At 35.2% G+C, this 14,005-nt stretch overlaps 1 protein-coding gene across 2 annotated transcripts in view; it reads left to right on the forward strand.

The window, feature by feature from the left end:
* Window positions 1–14,005, forward strand: part of LOC132192771 (uncharacterized) — a 57,950-nt gene that overhangs the window by 35,157 nt on the left and 8,788 nt on the right. Inside the window, exon 1 of one of the 2 annotated variants that reach the window (XM_059612877.1) lies at window positions 3,508–3,571. The exons of the other annotated variant lie outside the window; for it this stretch is intronic. Coding sequence (XP_059468860.1) covers window positions 3,523–3,571 — 49 coding nt within the window. The 5' untranslated portion in view covers window positions 3,508–3,522. Of the gene's footprint in view, window positions 1–3,507; window positions 3,572–14,005 lie in introns of those variants that run through there. 2 annotated transcript variants of the gene reach the window in all.

The raw sequence follows: 14,005 nt of genomic DNA on the forward strand, positions 1-14,005 counted from the left end.
TCAAAGTTTTGCACTGATTTTTGCTCTGTGATTTACGCTGAGGCGAATTTCGCGTTTCGAGTCTGGAATTGGCAGCAAGTGAAGCGCAGAGGCTGCTCTTTGTGTGTTGCGGGTTGTCTGCGTCCGAAATCGCAGGCGCGCAGCACTTCGACGGATTATTCCGATGAAAGTGGAATTTATTCATTCGTTGGGCCGAGGCAGCTTTTGTCTCGCTTTTCGCTTTTTATATATTTTATTTGCGCTCTCGTGCCGCCGCCGCCGCCGCTTTTTGCCGTAATGGCTTTTCGGGTATTATGCTCGTGAATTCGGATGACTTTTCCCTCTCTGTGCTTAATCTGCGGATCTGCTGAACGAGAGCAGCGAAAACGAGGAACGATGAGTGCGTGGAGAATTCGTTCGGCATTTGAAAATTGCGTTTCGTCTCGAATTGAGAGGGAGCGTCCGCCCTTTTAGCCCAAGCAAGATAATCTTGCAAACATCAGGGTTTTATATATGCTGCTGCAGAGTCTATTGAAAGCACAATGGAGATTAGGCTTGTTTTGTTCATTCAAAAATATTGCTTTACGGTAAAAAATAAAATAGATAAGCTGCTCAACATTTTTCCCTTTTTATACAGTGGAGATTTTTACTCTTCCTCGGTGGGATTTTTACAGATAATATGAGTAATTTAAATACTTGTTTTTATAATAAAGAATTCTTTCCGGATTCGTTTACGTGAAAAATTAAATACAAAACTTGTATGTGAAATTTTAAAAATTCTGAAAATTATTCCAAACCTTTATCAGTAGCTAACACATAAATTCTTTTACAAAAATAAAAATTACACTGGTAAATTTTTAAATAAAGAAATTTTGAAAAGAAATATTTCTCAGGCAGAAAGAAAATTGAAATTCTCCCTGCGTTTTGTTTTTGTTCTCGATGCCGGTGGCAGGAGTTTCGTGTCACCGGGTCAAAGCGTAGGGATGCGAGAGTGCAGCTTTCTTCCTGAAACTCGAGGTGAATACCAAGCGAGCTGCTTAATAAGTATCAAGGGATTTTGGGTTGCATCCCCTGGCTGCTTTTCTTATTCCCTCTTGGCCAGGGTGACAGATGCTTTCGTCGCGGCTGTCTCTCAACCGGGTGGCAAAACACGCAATTTCCAGGCCACGCACATCGCTGCTGCTGTTTTTGCTTCAAGGGAAAGAGAGAGAGAGAGGCTCTCTTTGCAACTTAAAGCCAAGATGCTTTTTCCTCTTTAGCAACTGTTAAGCTGACAGGGTGATGAGAAAGGCTGCAGGATGCGCACTCTAAAGTTTTGCTCACGAAGCGCTTTTCGCTGGCTGTTGACCATGAATTTTTTAAGCGCTTAATTGGCCTTAACTCTCTCGCCGTTTCTTCTCATTATCATATTTTGGATAGAGATATAAAGTGAAAAAGATGGAGAAGTTTCCATTTACGCAGAGATAAATGTTTTTGTGGAAAAAGATTGATAAATTTGGCTCAAATTGTAGTTCAAACTATTTCAAATTTAGAATCATAACTTTCATTTTTTTTATACATCGATTTATAATGTAGAAAATAATTCAGTTTGAATCTTCAAACTTAAAAAAATTATAAAATTTAATAATAAACCAATTTTTAACAAAATTTCATAACTTACTTTTTCAACTAAGTTCAATAAAAATTAAAGTAAAAATTATTGATTTCTTATGAATTAATGAAAATATTGTTTTCTTAAAAATTAGTACAAATAAACAACTATAACGATCAAAAATTAATTTCTTTAAAGCCAATTTCATCAACAATATTTTTTCATTTTATTTATTGATTCATATTAAAATATCAACAAGAAAAATAGTTATCCGCGTAAAGATTAGAATAACGTATTCCTTTTTTTTGCCCTCCAACCGATTTATTTGTTGTTTGCTTAACACGCTTGGGCGAGCTGCCTAATCATGGGAAACTTTACAGCCGTGTTACTGCGGGATCCTCCCTTTCCTCTAATTCACTTGCGGCTTGGAATTTAATTAAAGGATTATCCCGTCTTGCACAACTCGGGAACCGATTTTTCAAGTCCGTGTGTGCAGCGAGCCGTAATCAGAACCACCTACAGCAGAGAGTGCGCGGTGGAAAGATTTGTCGCAGGGACAGCAGAGCGAAAGCTCCGGCCACCGAAAGTAATTCCTCGGTGAGCTCACGAGAAATTACGACGATCTTTCAATTGAATGCGTGGAGTGGCTAATTGGATTTATTTTTTGCCACGAAATTTACGATTCAATTAAAGAATTCTTAATTGTATAAAATATTTTTAATTTTCCATAACCTGAAACTGTTATATTAAAAAAATAATAATTTTGAAGGCTTGTAATTGATGTTATAAAGTATTTTTGCTTAGAATAAATAAGAAATTACAATGGAAAGACGTGTTGTAGTAATTAACAGAAATTGTTACATTAAAAAACATCAACTTCCTTGTTTTATTTCAATAATATTACTCTCAAATCATTTTTGTTCTGATTTCTAGGAAATTATGAAAAAATAATCCGCCTATAACTGTAAATAAAAAGCTAAAAGTATTTAAATTTTTAATTCTGGTAATTGGTTTAATAATTAATTAAACCTGTCCTCCTTTTGATAAACCCTCTCTAACCTTCTTGTCTTGGACCCAGTGACATCATTTTCTGATTAAATTAAAATCTTCCATGTAAACTTTCCTTCGCATTTGAGGATTAAATCCGACGGCGGGATTTTAGGACGGGAAAATGAAACTGCTGATAAAAACATTGAATTTCACTTTATAATCCCGTTCAAAGGCTCATACGTCGTTCGTTAAAAGGACATGTTATATAAGCTCGCGTAATTCGACCCTTAACATGCTCCTTTGGCGTAATTCAGCCAACTTACATAGACCGGCAATCTCATAAACATGTCAGCGAAGAGAGCGAGCGTGTCCTTTTGCAACGAGATTTCGGAGCCAAAAAGAACGTCACCAAAGCGAGGTTATCCTTCAGTTTATTAAAAAACATTTCGCAGCTACATATTTTTTATTTTTTGGTCGGAGGATTTAATAAAGGCGTATTTCACACGAAATATAAACAAAAGCAGGCGGAATGGAGTTGTTCCAGGACTTGTGTTTTTATTCCTTTGAGCGAGGTCCTTTTCGCTTAATAATTAAGGGCGAATTTCGAGGGTAGAGTGAGAAAGGGTTGCCAGCCCCTTTGAGGAACGCAACACACCGAGCTCGGTGGCGTCACGTCGCCCCAAAAATCAACCCCTCAAACACAAAGGGCAGCGCAAAACAAAGGGCCGCTATACTTACATAAAACCGGCGGAGCGGCGGCGATAAAATTAACAGAACATTCATCACACGCCCGACGAGTTTCGCAATACGGTGCGCCGGGGGTTAGACTTGCGCAGGGTCAAGTTGCCGCGAGCAGTGTAATTATTAAATTTCGGGGGAAATTCGCGCTACGCTGCCGCCTTCATCCATTATCCACCCCAGTGTTTTTACTGTTAATTAATTTTGCACTCTCTGTTTCAGGTATGTGGGCGTCCCTTTCATTTTGGTTTGATGGAATTGTTCATGGAATCGGTGAGACAAAATTTTCAGTTTTAAGGAATAGTTTCTTAGACCCGAATTTGTTTTCTTGTGGCTGTAGGGAAATTAAATTGAAATTGCTCTTTTAAAATTAATCGAAAGGGTTTGTGCATGTAAGGTTCTAAATTCCAAAATTAATTTATGTTTAATGTGGGAAGTGTTTAATTGTGGGTAATTTTTCATCCAAGGGAAGCGTTTTTTGAGATCAACTGAAGTCCGCAGAATCCCTTTTTTTATTTTGTATAATAGTTTTTAGATATAATTTTATAAAATATTTATATATAAAAATTTTTGTGTTTTGGCTCTCAAAATGCACTAATCCTTATGTTTACAAATCTACCTTTTCAATATTTTACGATTCATCATTTTAAATAATTCAAAATATATAAAACTCTTGTTTCAACAAAACATTATTTCCCTTTTGTGTTACAGTTTGTTTTTGCTCGTTTCAATTCAGGTCGTCACCGCACGTGAATATTTATCAAAATCATGATTCTCTCGCTTTTCTCGCCGCGGAAAAATCGATGCGCGTTTTGCAACTCTCACACTTCATCAGGGCACGTCGGTTTGCATTCTCTCGTGATGAATGGGTTCGTTCGCTTCAGTGTCCCCGTTGGAGCGAGAACACATTATTTTTGCTCTCTTTTACGCGAGTGCGATTCCCTTTGCCGCCAAATACATAATTTCCATCTTTTACTGGCCGCTTCAAAAACACATGGCGCAGCTCGCATTACTTTTAATGTGATTCTCCTTGCGCAAAGATGCAGTTCTAAACGCTTTGCATGTCATCTTATAAATTTCACGCTTGGCTGCCTTGACTCATTTTCATTGGAAAAAGACGCCAAGGAGAAGAGGAAGAACGCATAAAATTTCATTACTCTTTTATTGATTCGGAGAAAACATTTCAAATAATACAGAAATATTTAGATAATTCAATGAAAAAGACAATTTTGTAATTACATTCAAAAAATATATAATATGCTACTGTAAATTTAATTTAATTTTGAGCACAAAAATTTACTTAAAAAAAGAATTTGCTAAATTTTGAAGAAATCAGAAATTTGAATTAGTTTATTGCATTGCTCAGTTTCTTTCTAAATAATTTCTACAACTTGAATAAATTGTTTCACTGCCCCTAAGTTGTTTACTTCCATTTACTTCTTAAGAATTGAATTACCCCAGCAGGCAATTACCCATAAAATATACAGCTTTCCTCCATGCCAAAAAATTCAGAAAAAAGTTTTCCAGATTCTTTGCCGGATTTGCTTTTGAGTCTCCGTTGGGTGGAAAATTTTGCAGTTTTCGGCAAACACGGCGCTCTAATCTCTGGACAACAACTTGTAACAGCGACGACTCACTCTCACCATTACACATTTGCATTTCTATCATGGAGGAAGTGACGAAACACGTCAGCCAATTTCAATAAGACGGATTTAGTTGATATTTCTGATTTGAATCAAAACACGCATGATTTATGCAAATTCCGAATTGAATTGCAAAATCCGACACAGGAGTCGCATTTCGCTCTGCTTATGAATAATTCACTTTCCATATTATTTACCGAATCATTTATTTCCATTGTGTTCGTTCGCAATCAGTGCCATTATGTGCCTCAACTGCTTTCACCGAACGTTTCTTTTTTCATTCTTTTCCGTCCTCTCTGATGGAAAAGGATGCGTTCGATTCAGCCTGCCGGGGATTGGAAGACGCAAAGGCATTACTCAATCGCGTCATGCGCTCAATTACACGCCAGCACATGACATTGCACTCTTTCTGCGCCTCAAAAGCAATCTCGAGAGTCAGCCTTTAAAGCCTCCATTCGTCTGGAAATCAAAAGCAACACCAGGGTTTCTGTGCTTGCAACCTGACGAGTTAATTAGCAGAGTTGTAAAATCTCAATTCAATGAAATCAACAGGGATCATTTGATATTTTTTGCTGGTTTTTCTTTTTTAATTGCTGCTAGAGATTTAACTAACTATTGTCAATATGAAGATAATATTAAATCTGCAAAAAAAGGATATTACATTATTACAACTAAATTAAAATGAATAAAAAAGAAACTTTGTAAAAAAGTTTAGGGTTAACTTTTTAAATCAATGTAATCAAAGCAATGCAAAGATTAATTTCAGAGCAGATTTAATAAAAAATCAAAACGAACTTTGCACCGGTTTATTTTATTAGGGAAAAATATATTTCATCTTATGACAACAACAATGAACTATAGAAGAAAACTATTTAAAATTCATAGCAAAAACTTTATTTTATTTTAGTTTGATGTTGTATATTTTCACATAAATAATTACTGTGGGAAAGTATCATCGTTGTGCTATTATTTTTTACTCGTCATCAATGTTTCCTTTCCTTTGAAGAGAATTGAAGTTGTTCCCGAGTTGCTATTCTTGAGTTGGCTTTCCCATCATCGTTGTGCTGTGCAAGCGGAAAATGAGAAAAGCGAGCGAAATTATTAGGCGCTTTATTGCGACGGTTATTATTTTCTTTGATCTTCCTTCTCGCGCAAAATTTAATAATAAACTCTGATCCCTTAGTGAAAACCATCGCAGCTGCGCATTTTTATTTAAATTGAAGCGTGAAGCTTTTCCCTTTCACGGATTTTCGTTTTATTTATGAAAAGCCGAGTGGATTTTTCAAATGCCTTTGATGTGAATTGAAAAACCAACATAAGCATTTTTAATCGAGGTTTTTCAACAAAATGGGATTCAATTTGGCTTCCTCGATTGAGAAGCGAGAGTTTCTATCAGCGAGTTTGGCGCGTAAATGGAATCCTCTTAACGTCCTGCGTCGTTCCACCGTCCCTGCTTTTCGGCTTAACAACACAACTTTCTTTCTTTCTGTTCCACTCGCAAAGTTATACTCCCGTGCTGATTGCAGCTTTGAAATTCCACTCGCGAACGTCGTTATTGTGTCGCGAACATTTTGCCTTTGGGAGAAGAGTTATCAGCTGCTTTGGAAATTGGCACTCGAGACACGAGCCAAAAAAAAGTCTAGAAACATCGCCCTGGGTCCGTACCTTGCCGAGAAAATGTCTTTCTTATTGTCTCAAGAAAAGTAAACCAGAATAAGACTCTAAAATTATATCATGGAATACAAGAAATTGACACAATCCATATAGTTATTGTTATTGATATTTTTGTAATTATTACAATGCTATTAATTTTATAATTTTTCATTAAAAAAACTTTTTAAATCAATCAAGTATACTTGGCACTACATATTTGTTAATTCTATTATTTAATTAGATTTCAGTTATTTTACAGATTATCCGTGAGAGTATTGAAGTAAATTAAGCGAGCAAAAAAATTTAAATTGGAGCAAAGTCAGCCCAAAAAAATTTATTAAATTGTATCACACTTTTTTATTTTTTTTATTTTTACAAATAAGCAGAATCCTCATAACCACATAGGGCTTTCCAGCTACAAAAATTTCAGTTCAAAGAACCTGAAAAAGAAAAACAAACTTTAATAACAACAACAAGCTGAGTTGTGTTTGTTTCGAAAACTTATGTAAGACTAAGCATGTTGCGATGAGTGACCTGGAAGCACCGTTGTCGGCGTTTTATATCAAATAGCCGCTGCAAACCAACGAGCCGCTTGGGTTGCGCAAGGAAAGCGAAGCCACAACGCCGTGTTGCTTGTATCCATTCCTGCTGATCCAAAACACAGCAGTTCAAGGTGCTCAAATTTTCCTTGAAGCAAAAATACCAATGTAAATAATTAACCAAAATAATTTATAATGCTTAAAATAATAACAAGAAAATATCATAAACTGAAAAAACAGCCGGAGGAAATTAATTGTTAACGGAAAAGTGGATGTTAAGATTTTGCCCTTTTTTCAACAGATCCTATTTATCAAAGTCAATAAACTTGAAACGCTTGGATGAGGAAACAGCAATTTTAACACGTACATTACCGTAGTTTACTGAAACTTTATTGCCTCAATTCAAATCTAGAAAATAAATAGAGAACTCTTAACTTTTAAATAAAAAGTCTCTTCTCATTTCACGCAACCCAGGACAAATTTATTCGCATAATTACACTGTCGTGAAACGTCTTGTCAGAAAGAGTTTGCGATGGCGAAATTGAGCTCCTGTCCAAACAAAAATTCTTTCTGCTCGGGAGACTCTTTCATTTTAATTGCAAAAATAAATGACGCGAAAGTCGTTCGGAGCATACGCCTGAAGAACTCTGGAGGAAAACACTGGAGACTTCGGCAAATAATTAAAACTCAAAAGTTGCGCGCTCGTCGCGCGCAAACAATGGAAATTGAAAACGAAAAGCCTTTTTTTCCGGCTCTCCAAAAAGTTTTAATTGCAAAATAGTAATTTCTCTTTCAACCTCAGACAGGATAAGATTCCTAGGCACGGATTTTTTGCCTGAGGTTTTGCTGAAATAAAAATAAATTAGCTCTGGCCAACTTTTGAAATCAGTCCCGAGGCTGCGAAACTTTTGCCGAGATTAATAATTGCAGTGGCGAAGAAGATATTGCGGAAAATTAAGAAAATTCAAACCCCAAAAGACCAATCTGACGGCAGCAGCCGGCGTAAATGGCGATTAGTTCCGGAACTAGGCTCGGATCTATAATAAAATCAAGTCGTCGGAGGTCCCAGCTGCAATAATGAAGTCGCTCAAACTCCCTTCCGAGAGAGAGGGAAAAGCTGCAGGTCGGGAAATTAGACAAAAGAGGGAGTTTTCCAAGTTGGCAGTTGGAGGAGGCGCAGAATTAATGTGAGAAGCGCTGCACAGAGACTTGTATGTGCTAAGCACCGAACTAAGCCGTGTGTTATTATGGATCTTATTTTGTGTATTACATATTTGGGAAAGCACAGCTGTAATAAATTTTCCGCTTCTGACAAGGAAGGCAAGCCCGCAATCGATTTGTGTGAAAACACCCAAATGTATATGTATTTAAATGAATTGTGAATTTGGAGAGAGAAAAAACAAGAGGTTCTTAGGGACAAAAAGTATTTTTTTTTTTAATGGAATATTTTAAATCGCTAATTCTTTTACTGTCAAAAAATTTTAATCAAAGTTAAATTTTAACTAAACAAAAATCAAACTCATTCAGCAGATGGATTTAAAATTTTTAATTTTTTCAAAATGACAGAGAAATTTGATATAGGATTCTAAAACTGTGCAGGATTTTTTTGATGAATTTGCTTCACAGAAATTACTTAAATGTTTTAAGATAAATGAGACTTCTTATTAAATTTTTTCATTTAAAAACGTTTTATAGCTTTGTTTTTCTCGCTCAGTTAATTTGAGAATTCTCCTCAAGTATTGAACTGCAATTCACGTAAAAATTCTTCATAAAAAAAATACGCAAATTCATCAAATTAATTATAGTAACGACTGTGCATTCACTTTCCCCAAAGTAATGAATATCAATTAAAATGGCAAAAGTGGCAAAACATTATCATAAATTTTCCAATATTTTGCACCATCAATTTTAATTAGAGCAATTAAAGCAACTACGGCTGAAATTAAAATACCGCGCCGTCCGCGCTTAATTTACTGCTCCACTAATGTTCTCTCGCAGCAGCCAAAAATCGACACTCGCAAAATTCGCGGCCGTGATAATGGAGAACGATAACTGACCAATATGGCTGGGTTCATTTGCCGGCTGAAAAATTGCCGAACCGCGATTCAATAATTAATACCCCTGAGCGGAAGCCAAATTTTGTCAGACTCGTAGATATAAATTCTTTAATAAAGAGCCGTGCGCTTAATTTATTATTGGCGAGCGCTTCGAGTCGGCGGCAGCGGCGGCGGCAATAAAAAGCCTCCAAAATGCGCACCCGTTTTTTTAATAAACCAGGGAATCGCATTAGCAGCCGTGCGGCATCTGCTGCCAAGAGTAAAAAAAAACGAGCCAGGCAACCCCTTCGGGGGCGATTCTGATTTTGCCCCGTGCCATTAAGTTTGCGATTTATAATGTCATAATACGTAAAATGGAAGGGTTCACGAATCGACGGCGAACTCGACACATCAGGTTTAAAGCCTCCGGGCGGTAGATTTTAAACTTAATAAGAAGAAGTAAACGTCAAGCTGTAATTAAATTTTTTAAATATTTTAGTAGATTTTAATTAAAAAAATAGTTAATTGACTTTTTTATCCCCTTGAGAGTTTATTCTGTGCAATTATTAAATAATGTCCATTGTTAAGTAAACTTTGATGAACATTGATGAAATAAAACGCTGTGATCTTTTAAAAAAGAATAATTTTTAAAATTTGATTTGTAATTTTTTAAATTCTACGACAACTCAACCATGCAATGTCTCTGATATTCATGCGGTGACTTCTGTTTATTTCCAACATATAAAATAATTGACTTCATATAGATGAATAGTCTTTTTGTGTAGCGGTTATGAATGAATGAACATTTTATGCTTGTTCTCTGACATAACAGTAAGAAAGTATAAGAAACATTACTTTTTTTATACCTCTCAACGAGACGTTCACGATGAAATAAAAAGAGTCCATATTTTTCCTGTTATTTTTATCAGCGAAAAAAAAACATCTTTTCTATGGTCCAATTTTATGAAACATAATATTTGTCTGATATGAATAGGCCGCAGACCAAGACCAAAACTGGTTTTTTCAAAGTAAAAAATTTAACTGTCCGGTATAAATTTCCATATCGCGTCAATTCCTTGAATTTTTCCCATCGTATTTGTTTTACTTTTAAATTTTGATAACTTTATTTACTTTTATCCATTTCTAATTGTTGTCCATTTTGAATTTGGAAAAAATCTAATTGTTGGGACATTATTTTTGGACAAAACGGCAAGTATTAAAAAAATATTTCAAATATTTTTTCCAATATGCAAAAATATTTTCATTTTTGCGTGAGCACTTTTGACACACAAAATGCTCTCATCCTTGATAATTAGTCGTGACAACTTGTCAGTTAAACAAATTTATTTCTTTTTTGCTTCTCTCTTGCTGCGACGACCGTGTCACATAATATATCCCGCCAGCTCTTCGTCTGGCCTGCATTAAGTTGTCATGTCGCGTTACAACGGTAATTTATCCTAAACAATGCACCGCGGTTAATAATTCCACTCGACGGGCCAATATTATCATGGCAGAAAGTTGTAAAATTGGCAATATCCTGGCAAAAAAAAAAACTGACGCATCTCTCGTGCTGAGGGCGACGGGTAAAAAGCAAGGCTTGTCATTTTGACAAAGGACAAATTAAAATGACCCGCGGCAAACTGGAATTTTCCAATGCCGGCTCGTTTTCCCATGAAATAAACATGGTGCGCTGCGAAAATGAAAGAAAACAAAAGCAAGAAAAGTCTGCTGATGGCGAACTTGCGCCACGAGGGATTGTTTGGCGCAAAACAAAACAAAAAGCACAATCGAACTTCGTCTCCGTCTTGATTAGATCGATTCTGCTTCCTGGGAGAAAGTTTGCGGATTTTCTTCCAGTGCTGCACTTTGCAACACCCACATTTTCCCACAGAATTGCAGACGCTTTGAATCAAATGAAGCATAAAACAGACCACAGAAATCAATAATCTGGATAAGAAAATTTTGTTTTCAATCCAATCAAGGCAAATGTCATATTTTTCTAAAGGATGTAAGAATAAAATAAATGAAATTTGGAATTTGATCATATTTAATATTTATTTAAAAATCTCAATTTCTATAACAGTTGAAAATAATATTATATAATTTTCTTTTAATATTCGATTTTTAACAAGAAAATCACTTTTTAAACAGTTGTCAAGCTTATAGTTTTTAGATTTTTAAAATTTTCCATAGCTAAATATTTTATTTAGAGACTTCATGCAATTCTAGTTACTTTAAATTCAATATTTTGAGCAATTTGTCTTTTTTCTTTGAACATTTAAGCTGCCGTGATGTTATTTGAAATAAATTAAAAATATAATCCTTATTCTTAACATATCAGTAAATCACCAACTATAAAAATTTTTAGACTTTTTGCTTAAAAAAAAATCTTAAATTGACGACTTTAAAATAAAAATTTAGCCGCTTTAGAATTTTTCTCAAGTTATTTATTTTATTTTTTATAAGAATAAGCCATATCAATTAATTATAGACTTTTCCATCGGTCCTTAGAACTTTAGAAAACGTAATTACTGTGATGAACCTTTTCGAAATCACATCAACACAAAGTGTTAGTTTTCCCCAAGTCTTGCGTCACGCGATCCTCACTTGATTAATTTCACCTCCCATTTGGCTCATCCTGTATTCCGTCGGCGTCCGTAATTATAGCAATGAATAAGTGGCACATTAATGTGAAGGACGTCTGCGTGCGTTTTCGGTTTCATTGCACGCACAGGCGAATGGTTGATAGAGGATCTGTTGCCACACTTATCATCTGCCGCCAACCAACTCTCGCCAAATAATAAAAAAAAAAAAAAACAGAAACGATTGAAAAGTTTGACATAAAAATATTATAGGACAGCCGCTTGTATTTTATTGCATGCGGCCCTGCTTTACGACTGTGAGTTTTGAAAGAGAGACGGACAAACAGACGCTTTCTAGACGATCGTCAATTAACACCTTTTTTGCAAATTATACGGCAGAGGGAAATTTTGCCTTCTAGCAATAAGCAAAATTACAAACAAAAGAAATAAATAGTAGGTATTGCAAGAATTAACCACAGTGTTGAAGAAGTTTTATTCATAACACTTTTAGTAAAATAATAAATTAAGTTTTTAAATATTAAAATCAAATCTATCTAGAGAGTATTAATTATTACTTATTTTATCATTTTGAACAATTGATAATATTTAATTATGTGTATTAAAAATATTTTTCAAGATTTCGTTTATTTGTCTTAATTGAATTGATATTGTTTAATTTTTGTCAATTTTTTTATCATTTATTTTAAACTGAAAATAAATCATGTTTAAATCAAAGTTTTTTAATATTCATAAGTAAAGTTCCTTTATCAATTATCTAAAGGATAATCTTCTGATAAATTTCCCTGAATTCTCCCCGGCTAGCTATCTTTGGATCTGACCTTTCTGACCTTTTCGATCGTCTGTCTGCCGAAGGCACCAATTTTTTTTCTAAGATATCCTCTTGCTAGCTCTCCATTATGCTAATGAGCCTTTGTAAATAATTCTCTTCTGCTGAACAAACTTATTGGAAGCGAACATCTCGTCGAAAACGAATCAAATTGTAATTACCCCGGACAGGAAAGTCACGGACGATGAATATTTTGATAATTAACCTCAAATTCAATTATTCAATTTGAGATGACCTTTTTGGAAAGCGGTTGAGGACTTTCCGCTTGCAAAATTTCGACCACAATTATGAATTTTACGCACTCCTCTTTATTTTCGGCAAACGCTTCACGGTCGAGTAATCATTGTCAAAGCTCGTTGAGTAAACACGCAATGGCGGCAGTGACGTGAATAATTGAAATCCCAGTGCGACCAGTGCATACACATATTTTCGGGCCTCCGTGGATAATTTATTTTATTAATGCTGAAAATTAAAACATTGTGCACGCTTTAATTAACTTACCTCCCATTGGAAAATTAAAAAAAAACCCTAGATAATAAATCATTTTACTGACAAGAGCAGAGTCAAAGTCACAATGAGGCAAAAATTTAATCAATGTCAAGTGCCGAAAGTTTCTTCGCGAGGGAGGCGGAAGTTTTGACGTCTAGGAGTTGTGATTTGACGCAAATTGGGTATGAAATGTGCGACTGGGAATTTCTCGGCCCCATTTGATTTCGCACGTTGGTTCGCAGGGACGGGCCTGGGGAATTGGCGGCGAAGTAATTGACTCTTCTCAACCGACAAGGCTTTTCGTCACTGTTTGACCTTTGCTAATTGAATCATGTTGACCTGCTACAACGCATCAATTTGTCACTTTTGTTTGCTTCCTGCCTCTTCCGAAAGGCAAATACGAGCAAGATTTTACTCCGAAAATATGATTTCTGCGTTAGAATCATCATAAAATTTTTTTTATTCCATCATTTTCACTAAAGCTAGAAAGAAAACTATTTATTTTGTGCAAGAATTTCACGGTCGAGATGGTGTTTAAAATGAATTTCAATTTTTCCTCAATGCGTCAATCGTTTCATTTAAATAATATATAATAAATAATTTTCCTATGAAGCAATAAACAAATCTTAAAACTGTCGGTGAAAAAAGTAAAATATAAACTTTCCAGTATTACTAATTGTAAGATGGAAATAATTATAATTCAATTTTTCCAAATTTTATTATGGGAAATACTCGTTTCATTGTTCTTAATGAAAAGAATAAACATATGTAATTTTGGTGCAAAAAATTGCACACTTTTTACTTTTGACGAAAACTAAAAGCAGCAGTGTCTGCAGGCGAAACGAATTTAATTCGAGGTGCGTGGGCGAGCAGCAAAACACCGACGGCATTTTTATTCCATTTGGTCCCGCGAGGTCT

This window comes from Neocloeon triangulifer, unplaced genomic scaffold, assembly GCF_031216515.1.
Source record: "Neocloeon triangulifer isolate White Clay Creek 2 clone unplaced genomic scaffold, ASM3121651v1 ptg000003l, whole genome shotgun sequence".
NCBI lineage: Eukaryota > Metazoa > Arthropoda > Insecta > Ephemeroptera > Baetidae > Neocloeon > Neocloeon triangulifer.